The sequence below is a fragment of the Acinonyx jubatus genome, chromosome B2 (assembly GCF_027475565.1).
Source record: "Acinonyx jubatus isolate Ajub_Pintada_27869175 chromosome B2, VMU_Ajub_asm_v1.0, whole genome shotgun sequence".
NCBI lineage: Eukaryota > Metazoa > Chordata > Mammalia > Carnivora > Felidae > Acinonyx > Acinonyx jubatus.
The window spans coordinates 21,621,485-21,640,613 of NC_069385.1; the positions used below are offsets into that span (position 1 = coordinate 21,621,485).

Below are 19,129 nucleotides of genomic sequence, written 5' to 3' on the forward strand. Positions count from 1 at the left end.
AAATATACATAGCATGTTTCAGAAGCCTGGTGTTGGATCCGTGTGTTCTCAGCCTCAACTGAGGATGACCTGGCCAAAGAGTGCACTATTTTAATTACAATTAGGGGTGATATTACCCTAATGCATCTGTAAATACCGAACTGGTCCTTACCACCAGAGTACTACAGGATGTATTCCAGGTAATGCTGGGAGGCCGAGGAAAATCAGAGCACATAAAATGATCTATGGCAAGGTTTAACCTCACTCAAGGAGAACCCCATTGCAGAAATTCAAGTAGATAATGTATAAATATACCTTCTGTACTAAGTGTGAAAATAGTAACTTGGCACAGTACAAAAATTTGTTAAAAGTAATAAGATATACTTCTAGTAGTCCCATATTTGGCATGTTTCCATGAGAAAGCCAAAGCAACTAAATTCTCACCTCTACATGCATTTACCTGCCAGGCCCTTAGTGTTACCTTTGTTTGAGGTTGATCCATGATGTTTTTAAGTACTCGGTGGTTTCCTTCACATTCCTGGTGTCATCACTACCATATTCCTCCAGCAGCTTCTGCAGGACATTATCGAACGCCATTACAATACCATCGCCAGGATCCAGTTCTTGAAGCAATATCTAAGGTGTAATTGTAGGTGTAATGATTAGCCTTGGTCACTCAGTAACTAGTATTACCTAAACACTCATCCTCCCCATAGGTTTTGACATGTTTTAGACACAAATATCAAAAGAAAAAAGCAAATTATGAGACAAACTCTTGAACATAAGCTTAATTAAAAGTAATTCTGGAAGTGAAAAGGCAAATGTCTAGGAAATGATCAAGTACATAGCAGATGATATTACAAGACTCTCTTTTTTTCTTCTCTGAGATATTTTACTTCCTCAAACCATTTATCTTTTCCATTTGTTCTGCTATATACCTGATCCTTATAGCAACGTGAATCATACAGGAATAAACTTACTATAGAGTTCTTCTACACACTGGCAGAAATGAAAAGGGCCAACAACATGGAAGTCTTCTGTGCCCCTGGATCACTCTGTGTGTTGACAAAGTTAACTGCTTGGGTGGATCAAGGAGTCAAGCGAGGTTTACTGAGAGTTGCTTAAATAACTACACGTATGCAGAGTGTGTCCACATGCACTGGGTTTCCACCTCTCAGAACCCCCGGACCTAGATACTCCCCATGAAATCCAAATGACAGAGGAATGTTCCTATAGTGCTTTTTATAGCAACTGGCAAAAAAAATCACCCTAAAGTTGAAGCAGAAAAGAGCCACACTATTGTTTAGAAAGGAATATTTTTAATATCTGCTGATTGAAGCATTGGTATCACTTTTTATTTTATTTCAGTCAGCTTTGCTGACTATTATACTTGAGTCATTTAATTAAAACAATCTGCAGATATCATAAACACACAAAACCATCCACAAAATCAGGACACCCGGCCACCTGACTTCTAAATTGTAACTGTGGAAAGTCTACAAGTGTGAAGAATAAATACATGTTCTCAGGTTTTATATTTTCTTTCCCACATATTCTTTATTATATCTTTATTATATTCTTCACAAATGTACACTGTCATCTTAAGTTACCTGAAGGGCAAAGAAACGTTATACCAAAATATAACCTAACACCTATAACCTCCAATCCAAGAATATTTTCTTTTTTAAAAATGTTTATTTACTTATTTTTGAGAGAGAGAGGGAGTAGGCGTGAGTGGGGGGAGGGGCAGAGAGAGGGAGAGAGAGAATCCCAAGCAGGTTCCAGGCTATCAGTGCAGAGTCTGATGCAGGGCTTGACCTCACAGTGAAATCATGACCTGAACCAAAACCAAGAGGTGGACACTTAACACACTGAGCTACCCAGGTGCCCCAAATATTTTCTACAATTATAGAGAGAATACAAAATAGCACTTTAAAAATACCATTAATGTTTGATGTTGTCAACTTTATATTCAAACCAATCACAAAAAGTCACCTATTCTTATGATATAGATAAAACAGTTGGTTATAAAGGTACTGAAAGAAACTACACTTGTTACCTGATTTGGTCACTATGGTAGCCTCAAATGAAGATCTCAGAGAATTTCATAAATAAAAATAACTTTCAGGGTAGACATGGAAGGGAGTAAAAGGAGGAGGGTTCCTATCTTTCTAGATGCTGATTCATGGTTGTGTTCCATTTGCAAAGAATCAGTGAGAGATAAATCTGGCATACAGGTACATTTCTATCTGTTATGCCTTCCAATTTTTTTCAAAAACCTTCCTGGTCAAATTTTTTAATATAAATTTAGATGTATATTCTAAGCACTTGTGAAAACATCATGACGAGGGTCCCCAAAATTACAGTTCATGATGGAACAAAAAAGTGCATCCAACAAACTGATAATGCAAAAAAAAAAAATCTATGAGTCTCACTTGATTATCAGAAATTTGCTTGATGAGTGGATCCCTTCGAGCTTGTTGGAGAATGTAGAGTCGAGCCTCATATTTTCTCATGAGCTCCTCGGTTTCTTCCCTGTGATCATCCCACTGAAGACTGTCGATAATCATGTCCTCCAGCTGCTGCTGTCTTAACTCGACACCATGCTGAGTGCTATCCCACTGGTTCTTGACCTTTTCCACTGGAGGAGACATTATAAAAATAATCCCAGAAAGTAACTTTCAGTAAAGGGGAAAAATACCTGATACCAAGTCTATCATAAGTAAGGTTATAAATAGAAAAGAAAAAGAAGGCAAATTGGTACATACATCTTAGGGGAATTTTTTTAAGTTTATTTATTTATTTTTGAGAGAGACAGAGAGAGTGAGGGAGGGAGAGAGAGAGAGAGAGAGAGAGAGAGAGAGAGAATCCCAAGCAGGCTCCACACTGTCAGCACAGAGCCCAATGTAGGGCTCAATCCCATGAACCATGAGATCATGACCTGAACCAATATCAAGAATCAGACACTTAACCGACTGAGGCACCTGCCCCTAAATTCTATTTTATTTATTTATTTACTTATTTATTTTTAAATCTTTTTCTAAATTTATTTTGAGAGAGAGAGAGAGAGAGAGAGAGAGAGAAAGACAGCTGGGGAGGGGCAGACAGAGGGAATCCCAAGCAGGCTCCACTCTGTCAGCTCAGAGCCCGATGACGGGCTCGAACTCACAAACTGTGAGATCATGACCTGAGCCAAAATCAAGAGTTGGACGCTTAACCGACTAAGACACCCAGGTGCCCCTCTAAATTCTATTTTAAATGGGGTGCCTGGGTGGCTCAGTTGGTTGAACGTCCAACTTCAGCTCAGGTCATGATCTCATGGCTTGTGAGTTCGAGCCCCACGTTGGGCTCTGAGCTGACAGCTCAGAGCCTGGAGCCTGCTTTGGATTCTGCGTCTACCTCTCTGCCCCTTCCTTGCTCACGCTCTGTCTCTCTCTCTCTCTCTCTCTCAAGAATAAATAAAAACAGGGGCGCCTGGGTGGCTCAGTCGGTTAACCGTCCAACTTTGGCTCAGGCCGTGATCTTGCAGTCCATGAGTTCAAGCCCTGCATCAGGCTCTGTGCTGACAGCTCAGAACCTGGAGCCTGCTTCTGATTCTGTGTCTCCCTCTCTCTCTGGCCCTCCCCCCATTCATGCTCTGTTTCTGTCTCAAAAATAAATAAACATTAAAAAAAAATTTTTTTAAATAAAAAAAGAATAAAAACATTAAAAAATTTTGTTTAAAAATAAATAAAATAAATAAATTATATTTTTAATGCACTGAAATAGCTCACAATAAAAATAACAACTATTTTAAATGGACAAACCAAAAATTTTAAAGAAAGTAAATTCCTATCTAATTTATATTCACAGAATCTGGTTTAATAAAGGTAGAGTTTAACAATACTCTATGACAGAACTGTAAGACACAGATGTAGTCACTTGTCATCTTCAAAGGAGATGCTCTAAGGCTGTCAGGATTTTGAAAGGAAATAATCTATTTAAGAATACTTTTCATATTTGTTTTACTGTAGCATGAAAGAAAGTATTTTTATATGTTCAAGAAAAACACCAAGAGCAAATTAGATTCAAGTTCTATGTCCCCAGTAGCTCTTTACCATAACAAAATTGACACTAGATCTTGTCCTCTTTCTTTTTTAATATCTCTTTCTATTTCTTTTTCTCCTCTGTCTGTTCTCCACCCTTTTTCTCCCCTACCCTCTCTCCTCTTCTCATTTTTAACAAGGGACTAAGGAAAGAGAGATCTAATGAAACAAACTTTTGATGAATTACTTTATGGGTAGTTCATGACCTTGAACTGAGGCACTAGTAAACAGTAGCTTCGAATAACTTCAACAACCCATTGATCGTAAGTAGGTGGGACATCAAAAATGTCTAGAAAATGCTTTGGATGTCACACAGAGTGCAGAGCACTCTGGTTAAATACCAGGCCTACAAGAGCTTAACCACAAAATAATATTGCAGTTAAGGCATAATGGGACCTTCTGGTAAAATTTCTTGGGATAACAGGGTTACAGCAAGCCATAAGAGCTATCATTTTTTATAGTGTTCAGAAAACTGGAAATTATACTTACGTTTAATAATTTCTAAAAATTGTTCAATGAAATTATCTGTTTTAAGCTGTCTTCTTTAACAGTTTAAATAAATTGCCTAAGTTTTTTACTTCAAGAGAGAACAAATTCATCATAATGTTCTACTTGTCAGTTAAAAAGTTACATAAAGTACTTATGATCAACTCTATTACTAATAGAATCCTTTAATAGTGAACAAATAACATGAAAGACATCAAGTGACAGCAAATATCACAGGTTTATCATTAAGCAAATTGTTCTATTCTTTGTGAATAAGTGTTAAAAGCAGGTTATTATAGGCAGTACACTCCTACTGAGCTTTTTTTTTTTCCATAGAATGAATAATGACAAAGATCATGTAGGCTCTATGCAAATAAAAAAAAAGGAGGAAAAAAACAAAGAGAGGGAGTTAAATTAGAAAGGGAAGCTACTCAGAAAGAGAAAAGTCTTGTCAAACAACCTTAAAAGAAACAGTGGACAAATAGGAGGGGGTGGGGGAAACATAAGATGTGGATAAAGCAAAATGGAGAAGACTTTGTAAATAGTTTGGGGTCACTGAAGCAGAGAAGCTCTCCTGCCACGTGATAGGAAATGAGATCACTCCAGAGTTTCAACAGAGACCTGAGCAATCCATCAATTGGGGAAAAAAAAAAAAAAAAAAACATGGAGAAAGAAAGAAAATGGCTTATGCAGTAAAAATAAACCAACACTGTGACAAAGTTCTCTGCTAACTCCTCTGTTCCAATAATGTTGCCGCAGCCACGTTTATTTTGAATTCAAAACACACTTTTCATGGGAGGAAGCGTTGACTTGCTTTGCCTCAGAAAATATTAGACAAGGTAATAAAGTAACTTTCAGTTTATGTTCTGCCCCAAATATTTATGAAGTCCTTACTTTGTATTGAACACTGTAGGAGGCCCAGGGCCAGAAAGATGAATATTTACTGTCTATGGAAAGGAGAGAGAATTAAAATAATTGTGAGATCTACAAGGACATTATCAGGCAAAAGGCCACAGCAGAAACTAAAGATAGAAAATACAGTTCTCCAGGGGCTACTAGAGGGTAGGGAAGACATCACATAGGGGGTGACATTTTAGCTGCTGCATAGAATTTCACTGGGGAAGAAAAGGCCGAGAGGAAAAAAATAATAATAATAATGTGAATAAAGGCAAGGAGACTAGGAACTTCCAGGATGTTTTAAAGAATATCTACAATATGGAATAGTTACAGTGGGTGGAAGGCGGTATGGGAGAGGGGATGATGAAAGCAGACAGTGACTATCCCTACATGACATTCTTGAGAATTTAGACTGTTTTATATGCTCTACAGATTTCACAGATGCTTATTTTAAGCCAGAAAGCAAATGAAACAGGGATCTTTGCTGTGGTGTTTGTATGTTTATTTTTTGTTTTGTTTTATTTTGCTTTTAACTAAATTATTCCCAAATTAGTATCCGGCCCACAGGTACATGGTAGTTGCTCAATAAATTCTTTTTGGAATGCATTTGAAGAAGAGGAGTTAAAGAGACAAAGCAAGATCTGGTTTTACTAAATAAATTATAATGAAAGCATGGTTTTGCATTCTGATGGTTTTCTCTAACTTTTCTTTTTTGATTCCTTTAAAAGAAATCCTAACTTATAAAAGGAACAAAATCCAATGTGCCAGTAATTAAAAGTAATAAGGTTAGGGGTGCCTGGGCGGTTCGGTCGGTTAAGTGTCTGACTCTTGATTTCGGCTCAGGTCATGATCTCATGCTTCATGAGTTCGAGCCCCACATGGGCTCTGCACTGACAGCACAAAGCCCGCTTGTGATCCTCTCTCTCCCTCTCTCTCTGCCCCTCCCCTGCTCTCTCTCTCTCTCTCTCAAAATAAATAAACATTAAGAAATAAATGTTCAGAACATTGATAAGGTTAACACTTTAAGGAATTCATAAGGGAATCATAATAATGTTCACAAAAAATAAAAATGGAAGCAAAACTATAATTATTAATAGATACTATCAAATATCAAATAATATTAATTTCTGGGTAAATAATCTATGAAAATGTGTATGTGTGTGTGTTACCATTTTCAGGGAAAGTGGGTAATATATCATTTAAAAAAAAACTTACATTTTTCTGTGATTGCTGTTCTCACATCTGAACTAGAAGCTTTATTTTTCAAATTCTGTGCCAATGTAAAAACACAATCAAGCTGAGGATGGCGTTGCTCTAAGTCAGCCTTCGTGATCTGTTAAGAACGCATGATTATTAAGATAGGTCATAAGCCGTACCATAAGAGCACTACTAACAAAGCAAAACCAGCGTGCTGACATCAGAATTGTCGTTTTCCTCCTACAGCGAGGCATCAGCAGTCTAGCAGAGAAAGAGAGGTTGGAAGGCAAGGGTCCTGGGTTTAAATCTCAGCTCTGCCACTTATCATCTAGGTCGCTTGGCAAAGCACTTAACTCTCTGTCTGTGTTGTAGTTTTCACAAAAATAAATAATAAAGATCGTACAGCTCAGCTATATGAAGTCTGAGCAGATTCAGTGAAGAAAATCCCTATGAAAAAAATATGGTCTGAAAACATTAGCAGGGACTTCTGTTGATGATACCCTGCATATCTGTCCTACATCAGATATGAATATAAACTAATGTCACCTGCAGGGCTGGGGTGAGACAGTAAAAAAAGGCTACTGGGATAACTGCGAATTAAATGCATGCAGACGTGAAAAATGCTGCTGCAGGGGATCTATCTCAGTACTGATAAATAGGGGCAAAAGGTTTAAAATATGAGGAATACAGTGTTCCCAACATAGAACTAATAAAAAGCCATAAAGATTAGAAAACACAATTTCCAGTAAGTACAAATAGTGTGGCAAAGATTCTCTCCCAGCTCTTCCTCTTTATAAATTCACTAATTTTTCAGATTTCAATTAGCCTGATAGTGTCAAATATTATCTTGAAATGGATTATGCACAACTTCTAATCCTGAATCCTAGAGAAACATTTCAATGAATGCTGATTATTTCCTTCTAATTGGCCTAAGAACCTCTCAATACAACATATCTGAAACTAAATCAATCAAACCCTCATCCACGTTCCATTTCTTCTATTCCTTATTTCCGTTAATTGCAATAGCATCATCTTAGCCACTCGGAAAGGGCTCTTGTGCTTGCTTTAAGTATCTCTTGCCTCCAATTTATCCTAAGCACTAAGAAGCATCCCAGTCTTCTTACCAAAGCAGCACTCTATTATCATCAGTCCTCAGCCACAATTAAAAAAGAAAAAGAAAAGGGGTAAAAAGAACTGCTCACAGACCAAAAGCCCAACGGGCTTTGCACGGTCTAGGAGCTCGCTCCCAAAGTGAACTTGAACCTGCCTTTGCTATCTGACCGCCCACTACACTTCTTTCCTGCACCAATGTTGACCCAATGTCCCTCACGCTCCCCTACCTCATGTCCTTATTCACTCTGTTCTCTGTATCAGGAATGCCATTGACTTTATCTCCAGATGTCAAAATCCCACACAGTACGCTTTCCACCATTGTGAAGTAATCTCCTTCCTCATCCTGGCTCCCCTAACAGGTGGCTTATAGCTATGCTATGGCTTCTATCGGATTCTGCCTTGCTGGAGCAACGTCTCTACTTACGTGTACCCAGTGCCTCCGCCTCACTTTGGACATATTTGTAGTCTGGGGATAAAATCAATACCTACCTCAAAAGACTGTTAAAAAAGTGAAGGAGATGATACATGTGAAATACTTCCTAAACTGCCCAGCACATTTTAAGCACCTAATAAAAGTTAGCAATAGCTATTGTTATTATTTTATGGTATATTGCCAATTTCTACCTGGTATGTCCTTTTCAGTATCCCTATATAACACACAGCCCAGAAACTAGCACACTATGAATACTGAAAATTTATGTTAGATGGTATATGCATGGTAACAAATTTCTAGGCATGAGATTCTCACTTCTGAAGTCAGCAATTAAACACAGAAGCTCATTACAAAATATAAAGTAAAAAGGGGCTTTAGGAAAATATCCTACATCACAGTAGGCATTAAATCTAACACTAGTTTACATTTGTATTGATGTGTCTCCCTTTAAGGTATCAGTTTTAGATTTTAAAATACACTGAGTCCAGGCATGGCTGGATGGCTCAGTCAGTTAAGCGTCCAACTCTTGATTTTGGCTCAGATTATGATCTCACAGTTTGTGAGATTGAGTCCCACATGGGGCTCTGGATTGACAGTGCAGAACCTGCTTGGAATTCTCTCTCTTCCTCTCTCTCTCTCTCTCTCTGCCCTTTCCCCATATGCTTCCATGAGTACATGTGCACTCTCTCTCTCTCCCTTTCAAAATAAATATTAAAAAAAAAATTTAAATACAAATAAAATACACTGAGTCTACACTTCAAGTTGGTAAACCTCATCTTACAAAAACACTAAAAATGCAAGAAACAATTTTCCCTTTGAAGCTAGCCAAACAGCATGGCTGTTTGACAGAGAGTTTTTTAAAGCTCATTCTCCCAGGGTTTAGGACAAAGGAGCTCCAAACAGATCTTGTCTGCTTCTGTGTGTGGTATTTCCATGACAAGCCTTTACATTATGTACTTACTTTCATTCGGGAAACTGTCTTATTGATCTCTTCTACATCCCCGACAGTGACAATGTTGGATTTCAACATCTGGTCGATCAGGACCAGCCAGTCAGCTAGTTCTGTTATGGTTTTATCCAGATCAGCAGGAATTGAAATTTCCGAAGTACGAGGAGACAGAACAGGAATATCGGACGCAGATGATTCTAGCACCACCTTTTGGACATTAGGATGAGCTGAAATTTAAAAATGTGGCCAAGTATTAATACATCAACAGGAGATTCTGACTGTGGTGGCCTAGTGGTGATTTGTGTGTGTGTTTACATAAAATTTAGTTTAAGTAAAAAAAAAACTGTAAGACGTTTTTATTTTTTCATCCTAAAAATGACAGTGGTATTTCCTGTCGAATCCATATGTCCGTGGTAGCCATAAAGCCAATTAAACCGTCCCACAATAGTCTAGGGCAGCAGTAAGTTAGAAGGAACTCACACTGACACCAAGAGAAAATAAAATAAAAAGTATATCAACTATAGGAAAATTAGGACTGCTACTTTATTTTGTCAAGATGTTTGCCTCAATTGGTAAAGTCAATTTATTCTAATTTTCTATTCTTTTCCATTAACTTTATGAGTATTAGTCATTCTTAATAAAATTGAAAGAAGTCTTTGAGTACTTCCCTTTTTACTTCCAACTTTCTCATTGACTAAGTTCTTCTTTCCAGCTTATCTCTGAACTCAGGCAAAAGACCCTGCAGGCAAAGCATTCCAAGAGGGGAACCGAAAGTACCCCTCAAGCAACAAGGAATGCCCTGAGCCAGCAAGACCCCATGTGATGGACTCCAGGACAATGATGGACCTGACCTTCACTGCCCACCTGCACATAATCACTGACCCTTGTCCCACCTTTTCCTTACATAAACCTAGACGTATTTTCAGCACTTTGGAAACTCTTCGAGATACTAGTCCGCTGTCTTCCTGGTATTGGCCTTACTGAAAGAAATTCCTTTCTTTTTTCTCCACCACTCCTCTCTCTGCCTTTGGATTCTGTCAGTCGCAAGTGGCCAAACCTGGTCTGTCTGGGACCACCAGAACCAGGTGCAAGCACCTCTGGGCCCCAGCTACAAACTCATCATGAATACTTACTCATGTACTGATCTACATAAGTATATATTCTTATGTATGTATATATGTATATAAGAGAAAATATATATACTAAGTACAACACTATGTACTTAGTATATATATTCACTACCTACACAGAATATATTCACTAACTTTTAGTTAACCCTTCTGCAGCTGGATACTTAAACTGCTCCTGAAATTTTACTTTAAAAAAGAACTTGCAAGGGTTATCTTTTTATGTATTTTTGCACATTTTTGATTACCACCTTAGTATAAATTTCCCAAAGTAGAATTACGGGATCAGAAAATATGAAAAAGTTTAATGTATCTAAGACTTACTGCCAAATTGTTTTGCTTAAAAGTTAGAAATTTAGGGGCACCTGGGTGGCTCAGTTGGTTAAGCATCCAAGTTCAGCTCAAGTCATGATCTCACAATTCGTGAGTACAAGTACTACATCATATTCTGTGCTGACAGCTCAGAGCCTGGAACCTGCTTTGGATTCTGTGTCTCCCTCTCTCTCTGTCCCTCCCCGGCTCGCACTCTGTCTGTCTCTCTCAAAAATGAATAAACATTAAAAAAAATGGTTAGAAATTTAGACTTCTAGCAGCAGTGTATGGAACTGACAAAAATCCTACGTCCACACCAACAATATCCTATTTCAATGGATAAATACATCTTTCACCATTGTCTTCATTTAATGCTTCTTTGACTGTCAATGAATGCAAATATTTTTTTATATTTACTAAAATATGGGATAATTTATAACTGTGTTCTTTATCTGCTTCCTTATCAGTTTAGAGGAATTCTTTTTATAGGAAAGATGAACATTTGCCATGTCGCTGAAAGCAATGTTTCTACTTCAGGATTCAATTTTTTTTTATCAAATCCATAAATTTGTCTTGGGGGATTGTTTTCCCAGAACGTTTACAGTTACACTCTTGTCTTTTCCAAAGATTTGATAAATATTTTCTCTATTTTTTGTTTGCTTTTCTGTTTTTGTCTTGCTTTGTTTTTAATTTTTTTTTTTTTAATGTTTATTCATTTTTGAGAGACAGAGACAGTCAGACCATGAGTGCGGAAGGGGCAGACAGAGGGAGACACAGAATCCAAAGCAGGCTCCAGGCTCTGAGCTGTCAGCACAGAGCCCGATGAGGGGTTCAAACTCACAAACTGCGAGATCATGACCTGAGCCGAAGTCGGACGCTCAACCGACTGAGCCACCCAGGCGTCTCGTCTTGCTTTGTTTTTAATAATGAGAGGTTGGTTATTATTTTTCTTTAGTGTTGATAAAAGAATTAACTATTAGCTCCATCTGAAATCCACTTTAGCATACGGTATATTAGATGAGGCTTAAATTTTTTTCTAAAAAAAACATAGTCAATCTATACATTAAGCACAATTCTAATAAAAATCCCAACAAGTCTACGTGTAACTTGGCAAAATCATATATTCACAATCAGATTTTCAAATCAATATAGAAAAGGACCACAGTTGGGGTGCCTGGGTGGCTCAGCCAGTTGGGCGACCAACTTCAGCTCAGGTCATGATCTCGCACTTTGTGGGTTCGAGCCTCCTGTCAGGCTCTGTGTTGACAGCTCAGAGCCTGGAGTCTGTTTCAGATTCTGTGTCTCCCTCTCTCTCTGCCCCTCCCCCACTCACGCTCTGTCTCTCTTTCCTTCAAAGATAAACATTAAAAAAAAATTTTAATAAAAAAAAGAAAAGAAATAAAAAAAAGAAAAGGACCACAGTCAAAACAGGTGGGGGGTTATGCCCTACCAGATATTTAGTTGTATCACTTAGCTAATAATTAATGATTAACTCAGTATTTTATGGGCCCAGACATCCAAAGAGACCACTGGAAGAGACGAGCCACAGTGCATAGGTGGCAGAGAAACCTGACCTTGGCAGAGACTGCATTAAAGATCAATGAGGAGGAATTTACTGGCCAATAAATGATGCTATGCTGGCAAGAGTGGACACCCATGGCTGGAGCGAAGAGATGATGGGACAGAATTTGACCTCACATGCACCTTGGGGAAATTAGTTCTTGGTGGATTAAGAACCTGAATATGAAAATCAAAACTGTACAACCATCAGTTGAAAATATAAAAAAAAGAAGCTTTCCGATTTTAGAGTACTAAAAATGCTCTAAAAACACACAAAAAGGGGAAGCTATTGATAGACCATTAATGTTTAAGAATTCTGAAAATAGCACCACTAATAAAAATATTAGAAGCCATAGAGGCACCTGGATGGCTCAGTCAGTTAAGCATCCAACCTCAGCTCAGGCCATGATCTCACAGTTTGTGGGTTTGAGCCCCACGTTGGGCTCTATGCTTGCAGCTCAGAGCATGGAGCCTGCTTCGGATTCTGTGTCTCCCTCTCTCTCTGTCCCTCCTCCACTCATGCTCTGTGTCTCTGTCTCTCAAAAATAAATAAACATTAAAAAAAAAGCCACAGACTAAGGGACAGAATATTTACAATGTACACTCTAAACAAGGAATTCGTAACCAAAATAGTTTATTTTGAGAAAGAGTGCACGCATACGCATGCATGCACCATAGGAGCAAGGGAGAAGCAGAGAGAGGAGAGAGAATCCCAAGCAGTGCAGAGCCCCACACAAGGCTCTATCCCACCAACTGTGAGATCATGACCCGAGCCAAAAATCAAGAGTTGGGACTCTTAACCGACTGAGCCACCCAGGCACTCCCAAAATAATTTTTTAAACTCCAAAAGTATCAATCAGACAATCTACAAAAGAGGAAGCAAGAAAGAAATAAACATGAAAAAGGCTCAATCACACAGGCAACTGAAAAAAATGCAAACTGAAATGAAATGCCCTATCTCTATCCGTCACAGGTTCACAACATAACGTCTGGGGAGCTCTGGGTGCCCAGCAACCCTTTCAAATTAGGATTATCATAAGTGATTTGCCTTTTCACACTCATTCCTTCCTGAGTGTAGAGGGGTTTTGCACTCAAGACTACATGCATCACGTGTGGCTCCACAACAAACTAATCGCAGAAGTGGCAATGAGAATCCAGATGTCCTCTCAGATCCAGAAACGAAGGATTTTCAAAAGTGTAAAGCAATGTCACTCTCTAGTTCAATTTGTTTTTGTCTTGGAAAAATTAGTTTATAATATTAATATTTACAAAAACATGCTGTTTTTGCTAACATAATAGATTCATTATTGCTATTTTAGACAAATTAATAAGTAATGCTTCAAATTTCTGGGTTTTTTTAATTAGGTAAATATTTATAAACATAACTCCCACTTTGAGTGTCTTCAATAATTTTTAAAAGTGTAAAGGAGTCCTGAGAATATAATGCTGAAGTGGCAGTAACATGTAAAACAATGAGAGCCCTCCCGTGGCTGGCGGCAGTGTGAACCGGAACAGGCTGTCTAGACAACATCTAGTGAAGTAGAAGTTGTTCATCTTCTATGACCCAGCAATTATACCACGACAGACCCTAGAGAATACCTCACGTAACATTCTGCCCAATCCTCACTGTTGCTTTCAAAACACTGAAACAACCTCAATATTCACCCATCGTTTCAAATCACCAAGTACCTCAGAGGGACCTACTACGTGCAAGCACTGTTCTAGATGCTACGAGTATGGGAGTATGTGCGAGACAAAGGTCCTGCCCTCGGGGGGCCTGCATGCTAGTGGAATAGACAGATGTTGTGAAGTAAAACTAATGCAAGAAGATGGGAGAGAGATGGGATGTATTTGAGAAATGGTGGTCAGGGTCAGGAAAGGCCTGAGGTAGCATCTGAGGAAAGAACCGAATGGAGTGTGTGAATCAGGCAGGTATCTGAAAGAAGGGCACTGGAAGAAGAAGGAAAGAAGCAGCAGCAAGCACACGAGCCATAAATGGAAATGTTCTCAGCATGTTAGCAATAGCAAGCAGACCAATGTGTTTGAAATAGAACAAACAAAGGGAAAAGTGGTAAGAAATGCGATTAGAAAGGGGGGCAGCAGGCAGATCACACACGGTCTTCTGGACCAGGTAAGACTTTAGCACTCATTTATGGATGACAAAAGATATAACAAGATTATGAGCCACGAGGGACACAATAAAACCTATGTTTGTAAAGCATGACTTAGCTGCTAGCAGAATAGATTATGGAAGAGTGGTAAGGCAAGAAGAGAATCAGGACAGTGAGTTAGGAGATTATTCCTGTAACAGATGAAAGATGAGGGTGTTCAAGACCAGGGAAGTAGTTGGGATGAGACATGGGGATGACACACGGGACCGACAATTTGCTGAATAATTAGATCTTAACTCCAGAGAAAAGTCAAGGGTGACTTCAAGTGTATTGGCCTAAGCACTGGCCGGGCTATCCAAAGTTAAAAAGTGGCTAAAGCCATGGGACCAGTGAGCATACTAAAGGAGAGGGTTCTGAGGACTGCAGTGGATCTGTGCATGGAGTACTACATGTCGGTGAAAATGCAGTGACCAGAGCTGTATGCATCAAAACGTATGCCAGCAAGAATGGTCCAGTAAAGAAGAGAGAAAGAGGGTAAGTAAAAAGCCAAGAGAAGATGTGATGCAAAGCACAAGGGGAGGACGTGATCTCAGAAAGAAGAGAGAGAAATCCTCCAGGGAAGTGGGAAGCACGCACAGTTTGTGAGCACAGATGTAGAGAAACCTACGTACAGGGATTCTCTCTGATGGGAAAAAGAAGATCTTGTTGGGCAAAACGTATTTCATCTTTTAAAAATGAGAAGAGGTCATGAGTGGAGAGATGGGCAGCCAGGGGAGCTCAGAAGAAAGTGCAGTAGGATTGTCTGTGAGTGCTGAGTACCCACGAGCGTGGTCAGCAAAGGAAGCTGGCATGGATGAACCACGAAAACAACATGCCAAGTGAAAGAAACACAGTCTGATTCCGTTTATGAGAAATACCCAGAATAGACGATCCATGGAGACACAGCGATTGGTGGTTGCCACTGCCTGGGGGTAGGATGGAATGGGGAGAAACAGCTAAATGAGTAAGAGATTTTACTTTGGAATGATGGAAGTATTTTGGAACCAGACAGAGGTGGTGGTTGCACAATACTGTGAATGTATTCACATGTCAATCCAAATGTCACTGGATTGTTCACATTGAAATGGTTAATTTTATTTTTTGAATATAATAAAAAGAAGAAGAAATGGAGTTAAAAAAAAATACCATGTAGGATGAGAGGGACACACTGAAATAAATTTCAGGTCTCATACCTGTTCCAGGGACGAATGTCTTATTAAGAATGAACTGCCCACCTACTGGAAGGTGTACTTCTGCTATTAGCTCTTCTACTAAATGTGTATTAAAATTTTCTCTGTTCCTTTGTCTTAAGGACATTTAAAAAGGTAAGATAGCCTATTGCCCTTTCCTAAAATGCATCAAGTCTGTTTCCTGTCCTTATGGGGTTGAGTTTGTATTTGCAAGGCAGCAATACTCAAATGTTAATTCAAGTGTTTTGAATGTAATCAAGGGACCGGCCAGGCCCCAGGTATTTCTTGTGTAAGGTACTGGGAAATACAAGTAGAACACAACACAAACTGGGCCCTCAACAAGCCTGCGATTTCAAATAAGTTTTCTTAAAAGTTTCACCACTCATACTTTTCCAGAATCCTAAGGAGAAACAGAAGGTGGAGGGGACAGAGGAGAGGAGGGGAGGAGGGGGAGGAAGAGAAGGAGGATGCCTGAGGCAGGGTGGAGGAATACAAAGGAAGGGAAGAAGGCAGGAAGAGAGAGAGGAGGAAAAGGAGGGGAGGGGAGCGGTGCGGGGAGTGGAAGAAGAGGAGGAAGGGGAGAATCAGCAGCACCACCACAGCTGGCACAGAATAAGTGGAAAGTTAGGGTTAATCACACGTGGGGGTTTGCCTGGTGACTCGGCAGAGGCAGAGCAGGGTGAGATGGTTTCAATGAGCCTGCAAGGCAGTGATGAGCAGTGACTGGGGTGACCTCTGTGCAGCAGCCCACCCTCTACTCTGGACAAGGAGAGAAGGAAGTAACCAGTGACCAGACTCTTCTTTCTCCAAATCTCAGTGATCAGCACTTGTCAGTGCATATCTTCACTGGGATGGAGAACTCTTCTAAATCCCCATCTCCCACCTGGTTCCAAGAATATTCAAACTTTCTGTTTCCAATCCTGATCAGTGTCTAATTATACGACCCCAGAATATGTTAACACAGCAGGTTGTGGCTGATGTCCTGAAAAGACTGCACATCTCCAGAAAACTATTCCTCAATTTCCTCACCTTGTTCTCCCCTGGCCTTCAGCGGCCTCTGTGGAGGCCCAGATCCCAGTCCAGTCCCAGGAAATAAGTCTCAGCTACCATGGCAAGGAATGCCTTGCACATGCTGGACAGTGAAATATATCTTGTTTTAAAAAAGACATTCTTTTCAAGTAACTGAAAAGTAGAATAATAAGTCACAACTGCACCGTGTTTTTAAGTAAGTTTTTCTAACTCCCATAGGATGCTTAAAATTATAAAATTTTGTTATGCCTATAAAAAATTTTTTTGTTAAGGAATAAACTGTATCTTACCAGCCATTCTTGTCTGAGACACAGAACTGGGTTCCTGGATGCGTTCCTTCAATGTGGTAGGCACTTCTCTGCATATCTACAGCATCAGGCCAAACAAAGAGAAGAATACTATATAAATAAAGATGATTATATTTTTGAAAGAGGAAGTGTTATTCTAAGTGATAGTTCTCCTGCTTTTCTTCCCCCTCAATGCCTGAGCTTCTGTCTCCACCCTCACATCCACTGCAGTCTTGCCAAAGCCCCCACTTTACTGACATTACTCTCAAGAGTACCCTCCAGTCCTTAGCTGTCCTAGTCCTTTGTAACATTTAATGTTGTCCCCTCCCCTCCCCGGAATACTGTTAATATTCTGCAATCCTGACTTTACACCTACCTCTCTGATCGATCTTCTAAGCATCCTTCACCAGCTCATTCTCCTCTGCCCGTCCATCAAATACTGACACTCTATAGGGTAGGTTTTTTTGGTCTTCCTACCCTTGACCCTGGCTTCTCTCCCTGCGTTCTGGTTTCTAATGGTTTCATTTATCATATGGAGTTTTAACAGGCTGACAACTCCGAAAAATGTATCTTCAGTCCAGCTCATTCTGTCAATTGGATATTCAGACATGTCCAAATCTGAATTCATCACCCATTTCCCTGCCACCCCCTTCCCAAGGTGATCTAATGACTCTAACTGATCTTTCCAGATCAGTTATTCTGATCTGGACACTGGTCTTTGCTCAGAGGAGTTACTTGATATCCTGATATTATCCTAAGGCCATCCATTGCTAGGATCACGCCATCCATCTCTAAAGTGAAGCTAGAGTGATTTTTCAAGATGCGACTTTCTCCTGATTAAAACCCATCCACTGCTCTCAAGGCGATGAAGTGTTCTCAAGATGGAGCTCGAATTCCTTGTTGAGGCATGATGAGGCCTCTAGGATCTGGGTCTGCAAGCATCTCTTATTCTTCTCCTGCTGCACACTGAGCTACTTCCAGGACCCAAATGCACTGTGCTCATTCCCTGTCCCCTGTAGACCCTTCCACTTTTTTGATTCTTCTCCCTGTGATGCTCCTTCTCCCATTCTTCATCTACCCATACTTATTCATTCTTTCTAAATTAGCATGGATATGATCTCCACCAAATCTTCTATGATTACTTCCCAAAGCCAGGTAGGTACACTATCTTTGTGTCCCCATGGATACCTCTATGTTGTAAGTATTTGACTACTTGTCTCACCAACAATAAACTCTTTGGGTTAGAGGCAGCGTCATACTCTTTGCTATATTCCTAGTTCTTAAAATGGTGCCTGGCATACACCAAGAGTCCAGTCAAAACTACTGAGTGAATAAATACATGAATGAAAGAAATGCCCCAGGTTAGTATTTCCCAAAGTACATTTATTGAAATTCTCTCCACAGTAAGTACTGTCTGACCTTGGACACTCATAATTCACCTAAGTAGAGTAAAATCAACGTGAAGTGATAAAGGAACTTTTGGCTTTATCTAACACAGTGCTCCCAAATTAACCACTGTGTCCTCTTCCACACAATATCTACTGACATCCTTTGTGTTAAATACATATGTGTGCTCTGATTGAATATGCAAAAGCTGTGCCTGGCATGTTTGACACAGGGCCAACATGTCTGGAGAGTAGTGTAAGGGAGAGAGACGGGAAGATGAAGTCAGAGAGAAAAGAAGAAGCCAGAACATGAGGGGCCTAACAAGTCACAGTAAGAACCAGCCTTTATTCCGAGTGAGATGGAAAACCATCAGTGGGCTTTGCTCAGAGGAGTTACTTGATTGGAATTATGTTTAAACAAATACTTCCCTGTGTTGTTGAGAAGAGATTGGCAAAGGGCAGAGGAGGAAGCAGGGACTCCAGTGAGGAGTCCGTTGTAGTAAGCAAGACAAGAGATGATGGTGGCTTAGAACTAGTTCGTAGCAATAGGGTTAGGGAAAAGCATTCAAATTTATGACATTCTTCAAACCTAAAAAACAAGTTGAAAAAAAAAGTACAGGGAATACCCAGCATGCTACCCAATACCTATAATTGTTATAATTTTGCTACATTTGCTTTATCATGTATCTAGCCATCTGGCCGTCCAGGAAACCATCTATCAAATAGATACGTATTTTGAAGGAGAAGCTGATAATGGTGACTCCAAGTTTTGGAGCTTTTAAAATTAAGATGTAACTCATAAGACTGACTCCAAAGATTCTGACCAAACAATAATGAGCAATTACCAGTAAATGAGGTGGGAGAAGTACAGTAAAGCACAGGGAGGAGGTGGAGATCAGGAGCTCAATTTTGTATGTTAGTATGAGATACCCATTGGACAGCCAAATGAA

The 19,129-nt window shown here is 39.6% G+C and overlaps 1 protein-coding gene across 10 annotated transcripts in view; it reads right to left on the minus strand.

Moving 5' to 3' along the window:
* Positions 1-19,129, minus strand: part of UTRN (utrophin) — a 511,459-nt gene that overhangs the window by 247,682 nt on the left and 244,648 nt on the right. For all 10 annotated transcript variants that reach the window (XM_053222143.1, XM_053222139.1, XM_053222141.1 and 7 more), the window contains 5 exons: positions 16,798-16,873; positions 9,152-9,366; positions 6,663-6,780; positions 2,415-2,620; positions 461-615 (listed from right to left, as the gene is read on the minus strand). In XM_053222143.1, the coding sequence (XP_053078118.1) occupies positions 461-615; positions 2,415-2,620; positions 6,663-6,780; positions 9,152-9,366; positions 16,798-16,873 (770 nt within the window). The remainder of the gene's footprint in view (positions 1-460; positions 616-2,414; positions 2,621-6,662; positions 6,781-9,151; positions 9,367-16,797; positions 16,874-19,129) is intronic.